General features: G+C 38.4%; 1 protein-coding gene across 3 annotated transcripts in view; it reads left to right on the forward strand.

Moving 5' to 3' along the window:
* DENND5B (DENN domain containing 5B) overlaps window positions 1-23,898 on the forward strand; it is a 224,857-nt gene that overhangs the window by 162,654 nt on the left and 38,305 nt on the right. For 2 of the 3 annotated variants that reach the window (XM_042247295.2, XM_027967785.3), the window contains 4 exons: window positions 11,887-11,980; window positions 16,574-16,705; window positions 17,982-18,134; window positions 19,010-19,088. In XM_042247295.2, coding sequence (XP_042103229.1) covers window positions 11,887-11,980; window positions 16,574-16,705; window positions 17,982-18,134; window positions 19,010-19,088 — 458 coding nt within the window. Of the gene's footprint in view, window positions 1-52; window positions 10,964-11,886; window positions 11,981-16,573; window positions 16,706-17,981; window positions 18,135-19,009; window positions 19,089-23,898 lie in introns of those variants that run through there. The other variant, XM_042247296.2, reaches the window with a different exon arrangement.

Consider the following 23,898-nt stretch of genomic DNA (forward strand, 5'->3'; position numbering starts at 1 on the left):
TTATGATCTGTAAACATGCTAACATTCTATAACATCTGTGATTTTCTTAAAGATGCTCAGAGAAGAAAAAGGAAAAGCCAAGCAGTGGCAAAGAAATGGTAAAAGACTGTGATGGAGGTTGGGTGTACAAAATGGAGTGCCATTGAGCCACCAGAATTGTCAGAAGGCAGGTGGAGAATCAGTTGTGTTTGGGTAAACTGAGGAGAGTAAAACATACGGAATTACGCCTTTTAACCTTAGTGACCTAAACTAAATATTGATAATATTATGCAGGTTCTTGAAAAATGGCTAAAAAATGTGATGTTTCTATCTTCCAGATGAGCTGCTGAGCTATTTGTTGGAGAAGTTTTGGTACTTACCTTTTTATTTCTCACGATGCTTGTCATGATTTTATTGTCAGGAAAAAAAAAAAAAAAAACTTGGTAAATTACCATATGTGACAATAATGCTTGGTTTAATTTACTGAATACTATTTAAGCTAAGTATTGTGCTGTTGGAGTTTCTTGGGGTGCATATATGTGATAATATTTGTAGATCCTTGTATTTGTGTAGTTACTGTCCTATTTTTAAGAACCTGAAGGGAATAAAATCCTTACCGTTTTCTTACCTAAAAGTGTCCCATTAAATATGTTTCTGAAATGTGTCAAATTATTGATTCATTTAGGTTTACATGTGGGAAAACTATGGTGATAGGACAAAAGAGGGTGTGTATGAATTAAGAAAGGCTTCTCTGGTGAAAGAGAAAGTTGCTCAGTCATGTCCAAGTCTTTGCGACCCCATGGACTATTCAGTCCATGCAATTCTCCAGGCCAGAATACTGGAGTGGGTAGCCTTTCTCCTCTCCAGGGGATCTTCCCAACCCATAGATCGAACCCAGTTCTCCCACATTGTAGGCAGATTCTTTACCAGCTGAGCCACAGGGAAGCCCAAGAATTCTGGAGTGGGTAGCCTATCCCTTCTCCAGCGGATCTTCCCAACCCAGGAATCAAACCAGAGTCTCCTGCATTGCAGGTGGATTCTTTACCAACTGAGCTACCAGGGAAGCCCCGTCAGTAAAGAATCCACCTGCTGATATAGGAGACAAAAGTTCCATCCCTGGGTCGGGAATATCCTCGGGAGTAGGAAATGGCAACCCTCTCCAGTATTCTTGCCTAGGAAATCCCATGGACAGAGGAGCCTGGCAGGCTAAATCCATGGGATTGCAGAGTCAGACACAGGAACTTCACCAGTGGTCCAGTAGTTAAGACTCTTTGTCTTCCAATGCAAAGAATCAGACACAACTTAGCGACTAAGCAACAATAACAATGAATTAAGGAAAACAGTCACAATACTGTATATATCGCCATTTCCTTTGCTTTCAGAGTATAGTACAGGCATACCTCAGAGATCTCCGATTTTGGTTCCAGATCACCACAGTAAAGAGAATATCACAATAAAGCAAGTTTGGTTTGCCAGTGCATATGTTTACACTGTGCTGTTATCTATTAAGTGTGCAAAAGCATATCTAAAAAAACAATACAGTTACCTTAATTTCAGATACTTTATTGCTAAAAAATGCTAACGACCCTCTGACAGCACAGGTTGCTACTAACTTTCAATTTGTATAAAATGCAGTATCTTTGAAGTGCAATGAAATGTATGCTTGTATTTATTATTATAAATATCCATCTCCTTTCAGATCTCAGTCAAAAAAATTGTTAATTTTCATCATTGCTTTACTTAATTATCCTTCCTTGTAGCCCCCTTTTTTTCCCCTGCTTTCAAAAGCAGTGCCTTTCCTGCCAGTGGAGCCTTCTCCATGCCAAGAGAGTGTTAGTTGTGGAGATACTGCTGATAATAGCTAGTATTATTAAGCTGGTGTGCACTACCTTCTTTGCTGACTGCATTAAGTATATTAGTCCTTTGATCCTTATTATAAGCGTATCCCTACATATAAACCTATATTGTTTTACGCATTTTATGATGGAGGCTCAGAGATTATCAAGAGCTTGCTTCAGGATCACACAGCTAGGAAGTGGTGAAACTAGGATTCAAACTTAGGTCTACTAATTCAGAGCCCAAGCACTTAACCATTGTACTATATATACCTGGCTCTGTCACTCTAATACAAAGGTGATGTATGCCTTTTGTTGCTATTGAGCTGGATGTTTTACTTTGGTAGCCCCCTAAGAAATTTTGAATAACCTAAAATACTGAATATAAGAGAGTTCAGCAACAGCCTGTCATACCAATCTGATGAGGTCTTTCACAATGAAAGAACTCTCAGATGCCTCGTCCCTGCCTTACTCTGGACTCTGTGAAGAGGGGTGGACCCAAAAGAAGATAGGATAATACCCTGGGAAGCAGGGTACATTCTCAGGTGCCATTTTGCCTCATAAAGAGTTGCATGAAGCAAAGATTGAGATCAAAGAGCCTAACCCTGAAACAGTGTCATCATTACCTGTTGGTAAGTGTACAAGCTTGGATTAGTAGCAGAGTTAGGATTAGAACCTGGGTTTCCTTATTTCTGGCACCATGTTCATGATGTCTAATTCATAAGGACTGTGAAAAGATGTGGAAAATCTTCAGTACCAGCATTCTTTTACATATTTGGAAAAAGAATGCTATGCAGTAAAGTGAACTGTGGATTTTTAAAAAGCTTTATTTGATTGAACTCTCTTATTTAAGTAGGTTGCTTCAACTCTAATGAAGACCGTGAAAGAGGATGATTCACTAGAAAGGTGGAAAAGTTATATGTTCAGGATGAAATCTTCCTTTCCTATAGAAATGCAAGTGTTTATACTAAAGTCTTGGGGAGGAAGGTTGCAGAGAGAATTAATATGCTGCTTATGAGATGGAAGTAAATAGCTAATGACTGTAATTTTTACTCACTTACTTACCTTAGTTAATTTGTAGAGTTTCAGCCTCCAGTGAAGAGCTATCCTTGCTTTTATAAACAGTGAACTTGAAATGCACTAAGAGATGTTGACCGTTATGGGGATTCAGACTTTCCAGATGATTGTACTAGATACAGTGTTTTATTTTTCACAAATGGATGACTAAGTCATCAGTTCATTCATTTTCTTTCATGTTTATAAATTATCCTAATTTTTTGAATCAGTGTGACATGGGCAGACACTTAATTTAAATGGTTTTTATTTCCTTTTGATAGCATTAAAGTGCTCATTCATTCATTTGAAAAATATTTATGGAACCCATACTATATATGACACTGTCCTGTTCATTGGGAGTTTAACAATGAACAAAATAACAAAAATCCCTTCTTTCAGCATGAGAAAGCAAACAAGGAACTTATTAATATATAAAATAAATAATCTGTCAGAAAGTGATAAAGTTTGTGAAGAAAAATAAAGTAGGGAAAGGAAGCAAGGAGTGCTTAGGAGGAAAGATTTCAGGTTTAAAATCTTCCTGCGATATTTTATTGCATTTAATCTTATATATAATCTCAAATTTTCCCATTTCTACACAGAGCATCAAGAATTACATTTTTAGCTGAGTTGTAGTCTGAAAACATTACATTTTCACCTAGATTGTAGTCTGACTGAAAGAGAATAGGTCTCAGAATTAGTTACAGGGTAAAGGGATTTATAACCATGACTATGCAAATGATTGATCAACTGTTAGAATCTCGTATACTACTTACAAAACGAAAACAAATAAGCAGTCTTTAGCATTTGAGCAAATGTATTCTTCTTTGGTAAAACTATACTTAATAAGTGAGGTTTAATAATATAAAGAATAAATGATTTAACAAGTTGAGGAATGTATAGACTTCATAGTAATTTTTTAAGCAGATGCCGATTTCCCTGTTTTGAAAATAAAATTAAACTGGGCTTTTTGTCTCAAAGAATGAAATGCTAGTTATATCCTGAAAGTTAATATTTATCGTTATCTTTTGTGCTTTTCCAGTTTGCCTACCAGGAGAAATGTTCAGCCATGTGTATTTTGCTCCTTCCTTTATTCATTATATAAGTTCATTAGCTGGTGTTTATAATCCACCTCATATTTTCACTATTTGTTTAGTAACCCTAATTTTTTAATCTGAGCAAATTCTACTATCATACATGACAGGGTTTGGTTTGGGGTTGTTTTTTTTTCCCCCCCTCTGGCTACAGGGCTGTTTCCAAGGCCTCCAGGTCTTTATAGATTATGTTACTTATATTTTACTCTTCCTCTTTATTTACGACATAGATTAATCAGCTAGTATTTATATTTTGCTTCCGAGTTCTTAAAAAAAACAAATTTCATGACACTTGTTGAAGAGAGTTCCTTTATTTAAGGTATAGAGACCACTGCAGTGGAGTCTTGCAGTGGAGAGGGAGATTAGAGGCTTCTCTGAATATTGCATGGACACGGAATTTATCACCAAGGAGCAGAGTGGAGATCAGTGAGTAGGAAATTACCAAGAGGGAACATCAGGGGTAAAGGGGGATTCTGAGTGAGCTGACCTAATAGGATTCTTGCTGAAGACAGACCTGAGTGATTTGACATCACCTGGGGGATGGTGGAGAATTCAGAACTTGATCGGATGTCCAGAATGATCATATAATGAGAGGGGAAATGGTTTCTGCTAAGCTGACTTAATAAGTTTCTTACTAAAACTGAATTTTACAAAGAAATCCATAGATAGGCTTAGGAGAAGTTCCAGGGGTCTGACTAAATTTTGATGAAGCAGAGAATCTTTTTCAGTGTCTTGATGTGCTTTTTTCCTGAATCTTCCTTTTCAATATCCTTTTTTACAGTCTTATACAGTCTTACATTGATCTTTTGCTTTAGGGACATTTCCACGGATTCTACTTCAAAGATCTGTCACTAGCTCTTTGCATTTTTTTCTCAATATAAACCTATTATTTTTAAAAAAAAAAAAACTATTTTAAGAGAGGCTACTTTACTTTGCTACCATTTTTATCATAATTATTCAGTGTTCCTCTAAATAGCAGACTGAAATTAGATGATTCATCAGTTTGAAACCAAAGGCATGCATAAATTATTTAAAGAGCAACAAAAGAAGCAGCACTCTGATTTTAAACTTTTTTGTAAATTGGATGCTATATTAATAATACATTTTAAATCATCGATTGTCAGTCATTCAGTGTGACTTGCTAGATGGCAAAAGTATAAATTCACTTCTTGTGTATAGCTCTGTGCTCTCAGGGATATATCAAGAGTAAATAGTTCTAGAATAGTGCAATGAATGCAGTCATGGGCATGATAAATTAAGAGCTGATAAATCTTTTAAAATAATTTGATATATGAAGAAAACATAGAACACTATTTGACATAAATTGTAACAGAATTTTTTTGGATCTGTCTCCTAAAGAAAATAAAACCAAAAATAAATAAATGAGACCTAATTAGACTTAAAATTTTTGCATAGCAAAGGGAGCCATCAGGAAAACCAGAAGACAGCCTACTGAATGGGAGAAAATATTTGCAAATGATATGACTGATAAGGGATTAATATCCAGCATAAATAAATGGCTCATCCAACTCAACATCAAAAAAAAAAAAAACAATTAAAAATGAGCAGAAAGTCGGGATAGAAATTTTTGCAAAGAAGACATACACAAATGGCCAACAGGCACAGGAAAAGATGCTCAACATCGTTAATCATCAGAGAAGTCTAAGTTAAAACCACAGTGAAATAACACCTCATGCGTATGTCACTCGGTCATGTCCAACTCTCGTGACCCTATGGACTGCAGCCCACCAGGCCCCTCTGTCCATGGGGATTCTCCAGGCAAGAATACTGGAGTGGGTTGCCATGCCTCCCTCCAGGGATTCCTCCCAACCCAGGTCTCCTGAACTGCAGGTGGATTCTTTACCATCTGAGCCAGCAGGGAAGCCCAAGAAAACTGGAGTAGGTAGCCTATCCCTTCTCCAAGGTATCTTCCTGATGCAGGAATCAAACCAGGGTCTCCTGCCGGGGTCTCCTGCATTGCAGGTGGTCTTCATGAGCTGAGCTACCAGGGAAGCCCCAAATATCACCTCACACTTGTCAAAATGGCTGTCATCAAAAAGACCACAAATAACAAATGTTGGTGAGTAAATGGAGAAAATAGAACCCTTGTACACTGTTGATGGGGATGTAAATCAGGGAGGTCACTATGGAAAACAGTACGGGTATTTCTCTAAAAACTAAAAGCTATTGTATCATTCTATTGACATATTTTATTGTAGTTCTATTTCTGGGTATTTATCTGAAAAAAAGGCTAATTCAAAAAGATACATACACCCTAATGTTCATAGAAGCATTATTTATAATTGCCAAGATATGGAAGCACGCTCAGTGTCCTTCAATAGATGAATGGATAGAGAAGATGCAATATTTGTACATATACACAATGGAGTAATACTCAGCCATAAAAAAAGAATGAAATTTTGCCATCTGCAACAACACGGATGGGCTTGAAATCAGCACAAGAAATAAGTCAGAGAAAGACAAATACTGTATGATATCACTTATATGTAGAATCTAAAAAGTAAGACAAATTAGTGAACATAAAACAGAAACAGATTCACAGATACAGAGAACAAACTAGTGATTATCAGTGGGGAGAGGGAAGGAGAAGAAGAGATAAGAAAGGGGTAGGAGATTAAGAAGTACAAACTATATGAAATAAATATACTACAAGGATATAGAAGAATGTAGGGAAAACCACTCAGCCATTCAGGTATGACCTAAGTCAAATCCTGTATAATTATACAGTAGAAATGACAAATAGATTGAAGGGATAGATCTGATAGAGTGCCTGAAGACCTATGGATAGAAATTTGTAACATTGTATAGGAGGCAGTGATCAAAAATACCCCCAAGAAAAAAAAATGTAAAAAGGCAAAGTGGTTGTCTGAGGAGGCTTTACGAATAGCTGAGAAAAGAGAAGCAAAAGGCAAATGAGAAAAGGAAAGATATACCCATCTGAATGCAGAGTTCCAGAGAATAGCAAGGAGAGGTAGGAAAGCCTTTGTAAGTGAACAATGCAAAGAAATAGAGGGAAATAATAGTAGGAAAGACTAGAGATCTCTTCAAGAAAATTAGAGATACCAAGAGAAACGTTTCATGCAAAGATAGGCACAATAAAGGACAGAAATGGTATGGACCTAACAGAAGGAGAAGATATTAAGAAGAGATGTCAAGAATACACAGAACTGTACAAAAAAGATCTTGACCCAGATAACCACGATGGTGTGATCAGTGATACAGAGTCAGACATCCTGGAATGTCAAGTCAAGTGGGCCTTAGGAAGTATCACTATGAACAAAGCTAGTGAAGGTAATGGAATTTCAGCTGAACTATTTCAAATCCTAAAAGATGATCCCGTGAAAGTGCTACACTCAATATGCCTGCAAATTGGAAAACAGCAGTGGCCACAGGACTGGAAAAGGTCAGATTTCATTTCAGTCCCAAAGAGGGGCAATGCCAAAGAACATTCAAATTACTGCACAATTGTACTCAAAATTGTACCGCACAATTGAATTCAAAATTGTACCGCACAGTTTTACATGCTAGAAAAATAATGCTAAAAGTCCTTCAAGATAGGCTTCAATAGTATCTGAACTTCCAGATGTACAAGCTGGGTTTACAAAAGGCAGAGGAACCGGAGATCATATTGCCAACATCCATTGGATCATAGAAAAAGCTAGAGAATTTCAGAAAAATATTTGCTTCATTGTCTATACTAAAGCCTTTGACTATGTAGATCAGAACAAAGTGTGGAAAATTCTTCAAGAAATGAGAATACCAGACTACCTTCAATGGACTGGTCCAAATTGGGAAAGGAGTACATCAAGGCTATATATTGTCACTCTGCTTATTTAACTTCTGTGCAGAGTACATCATGTGAAATGCCAGACTGGATGAAGCACAAGCTGGAATCAAGACTTCCAGGAGAAATATCAATAACCTCATACATGCAGATGACACCACTCTTATGGCAGAAAGCAAAGAGGAACTAAAGAGCCTCTTAATGAAGGTGAAAGAGAGTTTAAAAGCTGGCTTAAAACTCAGCATTCAAAAAAACAAAAAGATCATGGCATCCAGGTCCATCACTTCATGGCAAATAGATGGGGAAACAATGGAAACAGTGACAGATTTTATTTTCTTGGACTCCAAAATCACTGCAGATAGTAACTGCAGCCATGAAATTAAAGGACACTTGCTCCTTGGAAGAAAAGCAGTGACAAACCTAAACAGTATTTTAAAAAGCAGAGACATTACTTTGCCTACAAAGGTCTGTATAGTCAATGCTATGGTTTTTCCAATAGTCATGTATGGATGTAAGAGTTGGACAATATAAAAGGTTGAGTACTGAAGAATTGATGCCTTCAAATTGTGGAAAAAACCCTTGAACAGCAGGGAGATCAAACCAGTCAATCCTAAAGGAAATCAACCCTAAAGGAAATCAACACTGAATATTCATTGGAAGGACTGATGCCGAAGCTGAAGGTCCAGTACTCTGGCTGCCTCATGCAAAGAGCTGACTCATTGAAGAAGACCCTGATGCTGGGAAAGATTGAAGGTAGGAGGAGAAGGGGACAACAGAGGATAAGATGGTTAGATGGCACCACCAACTCAATGACATGAGTTTGAGCAAACTCCAGAAGATAGAGAAGGACAGGGAAGCCTGGCGGGCTACAGTCCATGGAGTTGCAAAGAGTCTAACACTACTGAGCAACTGAACAACAAAAACAACAAGGATATATTGTACAGCACAAGAAATGCAGCCATTACTTTATAATAACTATAAATGAGATATAACTTTAAAAAACTATGAATACTTTGTTGTATACTGAAACTTACATTGTATATCAGCTGTACTTCAATTAAAAATTAATTGAAAATAAAAAAAAAACCACCTATAATGCCATCACCATGAAATGTTAACTTTTGGTATTATGTCTTTCCATTGCATGTATCCTGGTATGTGTGCATGTCCATACTTATTTTGTTAATTAGAAAATTTCTTACACAGCATTGTATCCAGCTTTTTCATTCATTATTGTATCATGACCACTGTCCCATATTATTGATATTCCTGAAAGTGAAAGTCTTAGTCACTCAGTCGTGTCCAACTCTTTGCAACGCCATGGACAGTAGCCCACCAGGCTCCTCTGTCAGTGGCATTTTCTGGGCAAGAATACTGGAGTGGGTAGCCATTCCCTTCTCCAGGGGATCTTCCCTACCCAGGAATCAAACCCAGGTCTCCTGCATTGGAGGCAGATTCTTCACTATCTGAGCCACCTGGAAGCCCCATTGATATTCCTGGTAACTTAATTTTTTTAATGACTATGTGGTCTTTCATTATATCACCCCCTACTGTTGAACATTTAGGTTGCATTGAACCATGAAATTAAAAGACGCTTGCTCCTTGGAAGAAAAGCTTTGACCAAGCTAGACAGTATATTAAAAAGCAGAGACTTTGCCAACAAAGACCCAGTCTAGTCAATGCTGTCGTTTTTTCAGTAGTCATGTATAGATGTGAGAGTTGGACTATAAAGAAAGCTGAGCACCAAAGAATTGATGCTTTTGAACTGTGGTGTTAGAGAAGACTCTTGAGAGTGTTTTGGGTTGCAAGGAGATCCAACCAGTCAATCCTAAAGGAAATCAGGCCTGAATATTCATTGGAAGGGCTGATACTGAAGCTGAAACTCCAATACTTTGGCCACCTGATGCAAACAAATAACTGACTCATTGGAAAAGACCCTGAACCTGGGAAAGATTGAAGGCGGGAGGAGAAGGGGACGACAGAGGATGAGATAGTTGGGATAGCATCACTGACTCGATGGACATGAGTTTGAGCAAGCTCCAGGAGTTGATGGACAGGGAATCCTGGCGTGCTGCAGTTCATGGGGTCACAAAGTGTCGTACACAACTGAACAACTGAACTGAACTGAGCATGTTTACTTGATTCTGAGTAACTGTTGATTGTAAGATCTGCTATTAATTCAAAAGCTTTTTGGAAAAATTATACTTTAAACTTGTATATGACACAGAAGATTCATCCTAGTTTCAGAAACATGTAAAAACCAAAATGTGAGTCTTGTGTGTGTAGTCACTCAGTCATGTCCAACTCTTTGCTGCCTTTTGGACCATAGCCTGCCAGGCTCCTTTGTCCATGGGATTCTCCAGGCAAGAATATTGGAGTCGGTTGCCATTCCTTTCTGCAGGGTATCTTCCCAACCCAGAATTAAACCCTCATCTCCTGTGTTTCCTGCATTACAGGCAGATTCTTTATCCATTGAGCCACTGGGGAATCCCCAAGTGTGAGTGGCTAACTCATTCAAAATGTGAATCTTCGAATAAAGGAAACTTAGAATTCATTATTGCATGTATGCTGTGATGAACATCTGTAACCCTAAATATTAGACTGTGTCTCTGATTACATTTATTTAGGGTGTATTTTTAGAAGGAGTAGGTGATGTAGTTGACTCTGCAGATAAATGGCTTACAGACATGACATCAACCCTTCAAGCATTTATAGCAGAGATGATTATATAGAAAATAGACAAGTTATCAAAAAAACACTGTGATAAATACTATAATTGGAGAGTATGAGAGGGATAGCTAATTTAAATTTGGAGGAATTATAGAACACTTTCTATGTAGCACCTAAGGCTGTCTGAGAGATGAATAGAAGTTGGAAGAAAACTTCATCTTCCAAGATTCAAATGTGGAGAGATCTTACCCCACTGGGATCACTCAGGTATTTGAAGACAGCTGGAGGTTTAAGGTAGAGAGAAGGATCAGCAGAAAGTGTAAGTAAGCTAAAAATTGAATTACAGCCATTGGATTGGCAGTTAGGGCTATAAATGGCTTCATCAAGATCATTTTCAGGGAAAGAAGCTGATTTGAGATGAACAAAAGATCCAGAGATAATTAAGCAGAGGCCTTACATGTAAACTTTTCTGAAGAATGTTTACATGAAAGAGCAAAGAAACAGATTGAAATGTAGTGTCAGAGAGACCAGCATACTTGTAAGCTGAAGGGCAATACTCATTTGAGAGAAAAAAAAAATTGGAGATATGGCACACGAGATTTCTAATGGAGAAGATTCGAATAGGCAAGAGAGGATTGGTCAAGGATCCTGGTGGAAGAAAGTTTCGAGCTGTGGCCAATATATATTACATTTTGGGATTAGAAGAAAGATGAGTAGGGGTTGGGTCTGTATGTGTGTATCAGTGAAGTAGAGAGCAGCAGGAGGGAGGCAAGGCTGGGTCATCAAGTTGAGTAGAGGCACTTGAGGATAAAGGGAAAGGTTTGGTAACAGTCTTGAAGAGAAATGGGGGAACTTGAAAAAGGGCAGCAGGTTCAGTGATTCTTGGTAGTCATGAGGGAAATCAAGAACTAATCTATTAATACATGGATATGATAAAGGAAAGTGCTGCAGTGGTCTCTATCCAGGCTTGGGGCTCTGTTGGGCAGGTAGGTGGAAAGGAGAAAATCATTACAGACACTGTACACTTGTTAACCTCAGTTTGAAAGAAGCATTGATTGTGGTGAAGGTTGCACATCTCTATGAATATGCTAAAAACCACTGAATTGGATACTTTAAATGGATGAATTATATGGTATCTCCTAGAGAAGGAAATGGCAATACTTCTGTATTCTTGCTTTCAAAAATTTCCATTGTCAGGGGAGCCTGCAGGCTATAGTCCAAGGGGTTGCAAAGAGCTGGCCATGACTGAGTAACTGAGCCAGTATCTGGTATCTAAATTACATCTCAGTAAAGCTGATATATACTTGTTTAAAAAGAATCTATTGAAAAATAAGTATTGCTGGTCTTTAGTTTTCAACTGTATATCCTTTCTATTTTAAAGACAGGTGAGATCACATTTTATTTTTTCATTTGATTGTTTGTTTTAACCTACCCCCTTCTATTCTTTCAGTCGCTGGGTGAGTCGGAGTGCCACTGCACAGCGCAGGAAAGACCGCCTTCGCCAGCATTCTGAGCACGTTGGGCTGGACAACGATTTGCGGGAGGTATGTGTGTTGCCTTCCTGGGATGCCTTGATGCGGAACTGTAAGCTAGGCTTACTTAGTCCAGCAGGTATCATTGTGTAGCTTCTCTTGCATTCTTCTAAAAAAAATAATTGTTCAATTTATGTTTTAAAATAGTAATTCTCTTATGCTCACTGACATAGCTGAAACACCTTTTTTTTTCCATTTTGTGATTTTAATACATCTAAAATAAGGCTGTAAAACAAGTCTCCCTGTGGACCACATCAAGTAAAGGCTGAGCTTAGGATAAAGTTTTGGTCAGTATATCTCCTGCAGGGGGAAAAAGGTATAAGAAGCATAGACTTTCTAAGTTTCAAACATAATTTAAACTTAGTAAATATATATTTGCCTGTGATTTGTCCTTGGCTTGTTGACACCATTTTTAGGAGTGTTTTAAAATTACTTTAAATTAATATCCTTATGCTTTATTTGTACTATTTGAAAATAAAACAGTAATTATACATTTGAATAATGATAAGTAATTTTTAATTTTTTGTGATCAAAAAAATGCAGTCAATTATCTGTTAACTCTTCTAAACTCAAATGAGTTTAAAAAAACAGAAAACATCATTCTGAATATATATATATTGCTTTTTGTTGATTTGTTCATACGTACATGGTTTTAAACATCTTCTTAAGAACTGAAGCATAGCCTGTCTACTGCTTTTCTTTGTGCTACTGTATTTCTCTCCCTTCCCTTCTGCTGTGACTTTATCATATGCATGCTTGTTTTGCTTGTCTCTTTCTCCCATCCTTTTCTCTTTTGCTTTTCTGTCATTTGCACTTCTCCATCCTCATAGCCTTCCGGGGAACTTGTGGTCTGTCAGAACTCCATGGCATTCTGGGAGTGGGATCAGGGTCCACCTCCTCCTGCACGACTTCCTAAAAAATCCTTCTCTGAGTGCTGCCTGGTATGTTCTTTGCCTGAAAGTCCTTTGCAGATGTTCCTGAATCTTGTCTGTGGTGTTCCTTGAATCATCCACGTGTGTGAGTGCACATAGCTCTAGATGCCTCACATCACCTTGTGACGTGAAATCTTAGCTCTCCACTTCCTTTTGTGACTTGTACCTCTTCGTGATGGTGTGTGCGCTAACGAGAGTATTCTCTACATTTGGCAGAGAAAACTGATTATTTGAATCCCAAATCAGTGGTATTTTTGAGGGAAAAGAAGGGGACTAGATTTAGCACATTGTTTTTCTTCCAAAAAGGGGAAATATTTAAGTATTCAAATTTTCTTTTACTTAAGCATTTTGCAAAAGTGCATAAGTGATTCATTTTCAAACAACTTTTCTTTTGCTGAGTTTATCTGTTCCTGGTCTGTATTTTATATGGTCAGAAAATCAGATCACCAATATAGAATCTTAGTGCTAAAAGAAACAGTTGAGGTATCTTTGTCCAGCTAGACATGATTTAACCGAATCCAAGTGTTAGTCGATCAGTCATGTCTGACTCTTTGTGGCTCCATGTACTGTAGCCTGCCAGGCTCCTCTGTTCGTGGAACTTTTCAGGCAAGAATACTGGATTGGGTAGCCATTCCTTTCTCCAGGGGATCTTCCTGACTCAGGGTTCGAATCTGGGTCTCCTGCATTGCAGGCAGTCTTTACCGTCTGAGCCAGCAAGGAAGAAAGTCCAAAAGGCTTTGTCTAAAGTCAAATGGACACACAGAGGCAGGGCTAGGCCCACATGCCAGGCCTCCTGACTCCAAGCCAATACTCTTGCCAGGAACCCTGCACAGCTAGGTTGCACTGAACATTACTCACCTGAGGGCCAGAGTTACTTAGGACTTTTGGTTGTATTTTATCCCATTATGACATAGTAAGATAAATTTACTTAACTTTACATTGGTCTGCTCTTCACATGCTCCACGTTGGTTAGAGGGACAGGGTATTTATTAGATGAAATCCTGTGCTGAAGAGCAGTTATTTCAGTGTTTATTGAATAACAGGATATGTTTTTATAGATAGGTCCTACTATTTTGGGCTTCCCTGATAGCTCAGTTGGTAAGGAATCTGCCTATAATGCAAGAGACCCCAGTTTGATTCCTGGGTCGGGAAGATCCGCTGGAGAAGGGATAGGCTACCCACTCCAGTATTCTGGCCTGGAGAATTCCATGGACTATTAAGTCATGTAAGAGTCAAGGGTCACAAAGAGTTGGACACGACTGAGCAACTTTCACTTTATTTACTCACTTTTCTACTATTTTTGGTTTAGAAATGAAGAAGAGCATAGTAGAAGTCTTAGAAGAAACCTGGGGTGACTTCCCTCTGTAGGAAAATGGACTTTATTATGAAACCACTCCCTATGAAAGATTTCTTCCTTCTCAGTTTTTTATCTTAAAATACACCTTTTCCTCCAGTTACCCCAAAGAAAGCACAATCTGTATTGTCACTTGTTTATTGTAAGGGCACTGCTTTGTTTTTTCAGTATGCAGAAGCAGCCTCACTTCTTGCTATGAGAAGGGGTCTTTAGCCACCCCTGTATTCATTCTGCACATGTCCATGGAATGTGACTTGTTTTGTGGCTTCAACAAAGTGCTCAGAAGGAGAGTTTGCATGTGGCTCCATGGAATTCACTGTTGGCTAATACTTTATCTGCCTCGTATGTGCTGGCTGATCAGTGAATATGGCCACTCAAAGGACAGTCCCATTCTAGCTTGCTGTCATTTATATTATAAAATAGAACCTAAACTTTAAACAGTGGTTAATTTTTAATCCAATTATTGACTTTTTAAAATCTGGTCATGTATTTCAGAGAAAAGGAAAATGCCTGAGGCTTCTTCCTATCCTCTTGCTTTGTCATGTACCTCACTTCTTTCATTGTAGCTAGTGTATTTCTTCCTAAGCCACGTGTGATACTTCACTCTTCTTGAGAATTGGGTCTTGTAGTGGTTCTCTCTGTATTTGTCCTAAAGATGGAGGAATTGAGGCCTGGGGAGAAACAGAACCCTTTTAACATTAGCAGTTAACGTTTGCTTTTACCAACCATTTATCTCTAAGTTGTAATGTTCCAAATAACATTAGTACAACCTGAAATGATAGGAAATGGAGGTAATTATAGTCTCATATATGATCCCTGTCTTATATCTCAGGTTTATTTTTCTGAAATTCTTCATTTCCTGCTTTTATGTATACTAACCTTCAGGATGTTTCACACAACTCTGTTACACTTAATTTCCCTGGTGGAGATTGTTGCCTCTCATTGTCAATTTTCCCTCTTCCTTTTACCCTCTAAAAAGGATTTGAAGCAGGAAGAAATATACACAACTAACCGTGTGCAGAGTCCATTTAATTTTTAAGTCCATCCTTAAAATAACTACACTAGAAAAGAGATTATTTTGTAAATGCTGCCTTTTGTCAGGAGGGTTGGGAAGTAGAAGGTAAATGGCTTTGTTGAATCCCTAATTGGTGAGATTTTTAACAATTGTACTAAATTTAGCGGGTTATTTTTCTTCTAAAGGGGAAATGTGTTAAATATGCAAAAACTCTCTTTTATTTAAAGAATGCAAAAGATTTTACACTTATTTTTCTTATACTATCAAATCTTCCCTTAAGATAGTAAAGATAGATTTCACATATGTGTCTGTGGGAGGATGTGCTGACTTGCAGTCTCTCTCACTCCAATAAACTGCTGGTTTTACTATATAATTAGAGCAATTATTCTCTAAATACAGACCTAAGACACTTAGACTTCTTGGAGATTCTGCCCTGCAGTCCTGACACCAACATAAGGTATCCGGATGAGCTTTCGCAGGTGCCACAGAAAGAAGAAAGTTAACAGCTGTCCTGAACTAATTACATGTAGTGCTTCTCTTACTGGAAATTCACTAACCAAAGTTCAAGAGCAGTGGTCTGAGTTTCTGTGGTCCTCTCTGAGTCGTTGATGTCTTCTAAAATGATATGATATTTCTGATTTATTTTGACCATGGAACAAGGCAAAGTACGGATGTCGCGAAGTATCTTGGAAATAAGAGGTCACCTCCTACATTGGGAGTACATGATACTTTTCAGAGCGGTCGCCTAGCCTTTGTTATGAGGCAGGTGGGCTTGTTTTATGCCCATTTTATGAATAAGCACGTATGCCTGAGGTCATAAAATTCATTGCAGCCATTTTCCAGAGCTGGCTTAATTTACTGTTGTGACTTGATTAGAACAAAGGACAGCACTCCCCAAGAGGCTGGAAGCACCTCGGGGCTCTTGATCTGTGGGGAAATGGGTGGAGGAAACCAGTAATTTGAGAATCACTGGGTTCCTGGAAAACCATAGGTTTAATATTCATTCAGACACCCCAGTTTTTCCATGCCAGCCATGATCCCAACTAATCATACACTGGGTATTCCCAGTAAAAGACTGAATGAGTTTTTATTTGCTGTGGCTTCTGTCACTCATTTTCACGGGACTAACAGTAGAGGGAGTGTGACTACCCTCTGCCTTTCAGTGTACTAAACCTTGAACTGCTGTTGCACATATATAGATGTACGGCCTTTTTTTGCATTTTGTTCCTGCACTTATTTTTAAGGTTAAGTAGGTTAGAAGAATATCTGATGTTTATGCATTAAAAATACTCTTTAATTTTTAGAAATACATGCAAGAGGCACGAAGTTTAGGAAAAAACCTGAGGCAACCCAAATTGTCAGACCTCTCTCCTGCGGTGATTGCACAAACCAACTGGAAATTTGTAGAAGGCTTATTAAAAGAATGTAGAATGAAGGTACGTATTACTCACTGGTGCAGGACAGTGCGCATTCATGTTCACTCCATGTGCGAAGCTAAAATGAACTGAGCCAACCCCCACTTGAGTCTTTAGCTTCATTAGAAAGACACTTAATACTGTGGCATAAACCTCGTGAGCTCTTTACTAAAGTCATGAACCTCTGTGGGTTCTGTCTGTCACCACAGAATCAATGAAATAGGAGCCCTGCACAGTTTTTCTCACCTTTCAGCTGTTGCTGTCTTCCTCTCCAACATGGACAGATATTAAGCCAATCAGAAGTTCTCTGTCAGGGATGTTGTCAACTTACGTGAAAGGCAGCACATGTTTTATATGTGTTTGTATGTATCTCTGTGTGAACCTGTGTAGAACCTCATCTGTGCCATATGTGTGTGCATATACCCATAAGGAAGATCTTAGCTGTGTTGTAGATTTGTGTGTTCTGTACATGAGTCTCCTCTCAGATATCTGTGTTTATCAGAGGTAGCACTACAAGTTGACAAAACTCAGCACATCATTTTAGCCAATAATTTCATTCATTTATTTGACAGTCATTTCTTGAGTACCTTCTCTGTGTTGAGTAAATGCACTGTGTCCACATCAGCTTGCAATGCTGAATCACACAGACATGGTCCTTGCCTAAAGTAACTAGATTCTCACTCACTTACATTTTATGAGGACAGTTAAGTCTACTGTAAGTTACCGTACTTGAAACTGATTTCCATTTCCTTTCCATTTTCTGGTACATACTTATTCCAGAGAAGAGATGAAAGGGAAAATGAAGAAGGAAAAAAAGAGGTCTGCTTCACTTACAAATTAGAGAATTCTGAAAAAATTTAGAACTGCCTGTTTGTATTGTGGTTTTTGCCTAAGTGCAATCAAAACTTAAGTGTGAATATCTTTAGTGTGCTAAGATGGAGCATGAGTGGTGGTGGCAGGATGGAGTTTCAGATTCTATGATATATAGTAGATCTGGTGTAATTGCCCAATGTTATTCAAATTAGTAATCTGAAAATTGTTGTACATAAGCATTTTCATGAGGATACTTTAAAATAGCATCAGAATCTCTCTTTAGTTGCTCTCTATTTCTCTGAAAGTTATTCCTGATATTATTTATTGTTGACCACAGAGATTAAGACACTTTCCTCAAGGTGATTCAAAATCTGCAGTTGGAAATATAGTGAAGGGATCCCAGGTCTCCTCATTCAGGAATTGACTTGATGGCTTTTGGCCTCATTGCTGGTATAACACTTGAGACCACATGTTATATTTTCAGACGAAACGCATGTTGGTGGAGAAGATGGGACATGAAGCAGTGGAACTGGGCCATGGGGAAGCAAACATAACTGGCTTGGAGGAGAACACCCTGATTGCCAGCCTCTGTGACCTGTTGGAAAGGATATGGAGCCATGGCTTGCAAGTCAAGCAGGTAACAGGTTCAAGAGGCCCTGCTGACAGGACCAGTTAGAAGTCCTGTTAAGAAAAGTAACAAAAAGGGAAAAAACCATGAAAATGAAAGGATAAGTCCCTTTGTCACAGGATAATGAGAAATATACCACAGACATTTTAATTCCAGAAAAAGAAAATACAACCCATGATTAGCAAGTAGTTTGGGGCTCCTTTCCTAGTACAGGAAAAGATAACACAAAACACATTCACTGCAGGGACTGTATTCACTGAAGTTCCATTAAGTATCTACTTTCATCACTGTTTAAGAAAAAAATCGAAATATTAGTTCTTTGCCATTTTAAGTTGTCTGGTAATTCAGGGTGGAAAAACTAGATGCTTACTTTGCTTTTGTCCCTCTTATCTCCCTTTCTGCTTTTTTTTTTCCCCCTGCTGTGTGCATCTTTCTTTCTTCCTCATCTTTTCTGTTTCTCCTCCTGCCCCACTTTTCTTCCCTCATTGCTCCTGCATACATTCAAACATGTTTTGCAGACACAAATACATTCTGGGTTGCTAGAGCCTTTAATTCCACGGTTACTAATGTGGCCAGTGTAGACAGCCCTAGTTATATACAGTGAAGTAATAGCCCAGCTGAAGTTGGGAATTTCCATGCCTGCACTTCTGGCCTTTGCTTTGCTGACCTTCCCCAGGCTGCTGTCAGCCTTGTCAGTGAGGCAAAGGATGGCCCTCACCACACGTGGAGCGGGATGCTCAGGATGTCACATAGCTAGGAATGGATGAACTTCAGTTTCCCAGCTTCATAATTGGCATTTCAATGTGAATGGTTTTGATGAGAAGTTATTTTTTAATGAATTCTTTGTTATAAAATGAAAAATTATATATACTTTGTACTTTCAGGGGAAGTCAGCTTTGTGGTCACATTTAATTCAGTTTCAAGACAGAGAAGAGAAACAAGAGCACCTTGCAGAGTCGCCAGGTGAGAATTCATTGGCTTGATTGTTTCTACAGCACTGGCAGCAGTGGACCATGTGAAAAAATCAGTCCCTATGGCTTTGTCTTCACCTCTTTCTCTCTCAAACTGCCACTCACCCCATCTTGCCACTAGTGGGTGGAGTAGGAGGAGGAATATTACTAACTCTGAGACCTGGGGAAAGTCCCTTGACCTTTTGATCTTCAGCTTCCTCGTCCACAGATTGGGAAAATAATATTAGCCATGTCAAGGCTATAATGTTGATCAAATCAGATAACATTTGAAAACCTCTAATAAGGTGTTCAGTTCAGTTGCTCAGTCGTGTCCGACTCTTTGCGACCCCATGAATTGCAGCATGCCAGGCCTCCCTGTCCATCACCAACCTCCGGAGTTAATAAAGTGTAAAGAATCATATAAGTAGTATCCCTACTCTAAGCAGTATTAGGGTATGGTGTATACTGATTTTTTCTTGAATAAAAGTTTTATCACATTGTTAATAATCTTTCAGGGGAGAAAACGTGTGTGTGTGTGTGTGTGTGTATATATATATTTCAAAAATCTTCAGAAATCATATTCTTCAATTTATGAGACATCTTATGTTACACTGTCATGATTCATTAGCTCTTTAATTATATAGGATTCATAGATGCTCTACCTGTTGTATATTTTTCATAAAAATGAGCTTGTTTTTCTTTAAGCAAAATAACCATCTATTTCATAAAAAGAAGTAATAGTAGAGAGTTAGTAGATAGTAGAGTTAGAGATAAAATATTTTATATTGAATCAGCTATTTGGGAACATTTTCTAAAATTATGAATTAGGCATTGAAAAAATATTTTTAAAGGCTTATTTTAAAAAAAAAATTCATAAGCCAACCACTAACTTTAGAAATACAGCACTGCAGAGACTTCGCTGTGGTCCAGTGGCTGGGACTCCATGCCCGTAATGCAAGGGCCTGGGTTCAGTCCCTGCTCAGGGAACTATATCCCACATGCCACAACTACAGATCCCACGTGCAGCAACAAGGATTGACGATCTCATGTGCCACGCCAAAGGCCCAGCACAGCCAAAAAAATACATATTTTTTGAAAAAGAAGGAAAAGAAAGCATTGCAAGTATGATTGAAGCACACTATTTCCATTCCCCTCACTGCCTCTAGAGGGCAATACTACTCTAAAAGTGGTATTTATTATTGGAAACCTGCTTTTTCAATGTATCCAATGAGACAGCTAGGAATAGGAACTGGATACTACATTGCCCTGCTGCTGCTGCTGCTGCTGCTGCTGCTAAGTCGCTTCAGTCGTGTCCGACTCTGTGCGACCCCATAGATGGCAGCCCACGAGGCTCCCCCGTCCCTGGGATTCTCCAGGCAAGAACATGGGATTGGGTTGCCATTTCCTTCTCCAGTGCATGAAAGTGAAAAGTGAAAGTGAAGTTGCTCAGTTGTGTCCGGCTCTTAGCGACACCATGGACTGTAGCCCACCAGGCTCCTCCATCCATGGGATTTTCCAGGCAAGAGTACTGGAGTGGGGTGCCATTGCCCTGGACCTCCTCTAAATAGAATGTCAAAGTTCTAATGTCCCATAATGTAACTGTGTTTATAATGATTGAGATCAAGCTTAAAAGCATTCTCTAGTGTCCGTTTGTCCCTTTTCCTATTGAAAAAGTAAAAATGCATTAGTGTATCTGAAATTATCTCTAATATTTACCCAAGTTCATGGAAAATTTAGCAATTCAGACATAAGACCATATTTAAGGTAGTTTACCCTAATTAGAATAAATTCTTAGGACCATTTGTAGTGTGAAATGTTGCAAAAACCAAGCTTTGTTAGGCAGGGAGGCATTTGACTTCTACTAAACAGGCGTGTGAGAATGTCCATCTGTTAGAGTGAGCAGCTACCAGGCAACACCAGGAAGTTCATGGCTTTGAATAACCAAATCATGGGTGGTTGAGCTAGAGACCAGAGACTCAGCCATTTGCAGGGCGCTTCAGGCAGTCAGTAATGACACTAGTAAAACTCAAGTCAGGGCTCAGAAATACAGAATGTGTCAAAGCCTCATGCGGTCATTGTGCTGCACTGCCAAGTGTCAGTGAAGGGCCGGTGATCTAAGAATAAACATAAGCTAAATATTATACTGATCCTAAGTAGGATTAATGTAAGCTGTGTAGCTTTTGAAATCAAATTTACTGTCTGTTTGGAGGGGTGGATTTGATAAATATTGCTCTAACACTTGTGATGATTCAGCCCATGAAGTTAGGACTTAAAAATATGACAGTGTAGGACTTAAAAATACGACAGTGTGAAATGTATATAAAAACATCAGTTTAAAAATAAAAGTCATTATTGAGAAACAGTATGTTCTAATTATACAAAAATTAGCAGTTCCCTGACTTTAATGATTTTAAATCTGGTGTTTTGTTTTTTTCCAAAAAAAATAGTTTGTTTGCCAACTACTTAGCTTCCTAACTAATGGCAGTAAACAGTATGTGTCTTCATATTATGCAAAGATCCTCCAGGTCCTTGGAGATTCACAGTGGATTTGAACACAGCTCTTACTAGCATTGAGCCAGGAAGCAGCCCTAAACAAGAATCAGACATTTTAAGGATTGTAGAAGAATGGAAAAAGTCTGTGTTAGCAAGAGGACCATAGCAGGGTAGACTGCCTTAAATTTTTTGATAGATTTTATTTTTCGAGCGGTTTTAGGTTCATGGCAATATTGAACAGATGGTTCAGAGATTTCCCCTGAACTCTCCGCCCCAACACATGCATAACCTCCCTCATTATCCTGCTTCTCCATCAGAGTAGTACCTTTCTTACAGTTGTTGAACCTTCGTCGACACATCAGCACCCTAAGCCCATAGTTTATCTACATTAGGATTCACTCTTGATGTGTCATACGTACTATGGGTTTAGACAGATACGTGTTAATGACATGGATCCACCATTATAGTGTAATATAGAGTAACTTCACTGTCCTAATAATCGTGTGTTCCACCTATTCATCCATCCCTCTCCTCTAACCCCTGGCAACCACTGATCTTTTTAATTAGTTGTCTCCATAGTCTTGCCTTACCTAGAGTGTCATATAGTTGACATCATGTGGTATGAGGCCTTTACAGATTGGCTTCTTTCACTTAGTAATGTGCACTTAAGTTCCCTCCATATCTTTTAAAACTGTCTTAATTTTGACTTCATCAAATTTTGACCAAGTCACTGTACCTAGTAGTTAGAAATCCTGTTTTAGAGAGAGGATCTCAGAATGTAGTTGATTCTAGAAAGAGGACCATTCTTGATATATCACCCCAAAGTTTCTACCTTTAAAATGTGGACCAGCTTAGACATGGGTGTTGTCTCCAAACCTTGCATCCTCAGATAAGTTTCAACTAAACTTTAAATGCACTTTTAAAACAGTTGGCAAGGAGGGAGGTAGAATGCAGAAGGGAATAGAAATGACTGTTTCTATTTAAATGGTTTTTATGGTTTAAATGGTTTATTCTAGATCTAGCCAAGAATTTGGAGTCACTCTTTAAAGGTCTTACATCAAAAGTGTCTTTAATTACTTACCTGCCCATGGGTATATTATGACTCTATAAAACAATACATGCAGTCTCTATGCTCTGTGTACTTGCTGTCTATGCGGTAGCATTCTTGCAGGCAGAATACAAAGGACATTTCTGTGGCTGAGTATTAAACCAGTATTTGTATTGAAGGAGAAAGTAGCCTTTTGCATTTGAGTATAGTGAATTAAGAAATACTAAGAAGTTCCCTGTTGAACTAGTGTTTAGGATTCCAGAGTTTCACTGATGTGACCCAGGTTCAATCCCTGGTGGGAACTGAGATCCTGCAAGCTGTGTGGTGTAGCCAGAAAAAAAAAAAAGAAATACTAATAGAAATATACATTTGAATAGTTTATAAATTTTTATTCTGTCTAGAAGAGACTTCATGGAAACTTTCTTAGATTTTAGATCTCTAGATTAAAACTATGGCCTCATTCCTTAATTCCTAATCTGCATTTTTGTTCACAGGCTTCTAAACTTTCCTCCAAAGTTTAGTAATAAAATACTGTATTAATTAATTTCCCTCAGTTGCCATTATATAGGACCGCAAACGGGATGGCTTGATCAACAGACATTCATTGCAGAAGTACTGGGGGTTAGGACATCAGCATCTTTTTGTTGACAGCTAATGTACTGTTATCATCAATCTGTCCCATTAGCAGATTTTTCATAAATCTCTATCTCCAGCCCTAGTTCCTAGACATCCATAGCCCAGTGGGACCTCAAACTCAACTCATCCTGAAACAAACTCATTATCTTAGCACCTCTCCCTCCTGTCCCAATCGTACTTTCTTCCTTCTTCTCAGTTCCACTTAATGACATCATAATCCTCTTCTCAGTCAGGCAAGCCAGAAAGTCATCCTTAATGTAACAGTCCACTGGACATGACATCAGAATACTCTACCCCTTTTAATTAATGGAATTTGGGGGGCAGATATCTTAACCTCTTTGAGCCTCATTTTTTTTTATTTGCAAAATCAAGATTAAATAAAGGAAAGTTATGATTATGGAATACTATATAGTAAAACAGTTTATATTCATACTTAATATTGTTTTGACTCTTGAGTCTTGCTTACCCTTAATCTAGTTATTTAATTCCACTGCATATTTCTCCTCTTTGTTTTCACTGGCTGCCACTGTCTTAGTTCATCTACAAGCTGGCCTCTGAAACAACTTCTAGCTCATCTGCCTTGTAGCATTTGTACCATTACACTGGGCTTCCCTGGCTCAGATGGTAAAGAATCTGCCTGCAGTAC

The sequence above is a fragment of the Ovis aries genome, chromosome 3 (genome assembly GCF_016772045.2).
Source record: "Ovis aries strain OAR_USU_Benz2616 breed Rambouillet chromosome 3, ARS-UI_Ramb_v3.0, whole genome shotgun sequence".
NCBI lineage: Eukaryota > Metazoa > Chordata > Mammalia > Artiodactyla > Bovidae > Ovis > Ovis aries.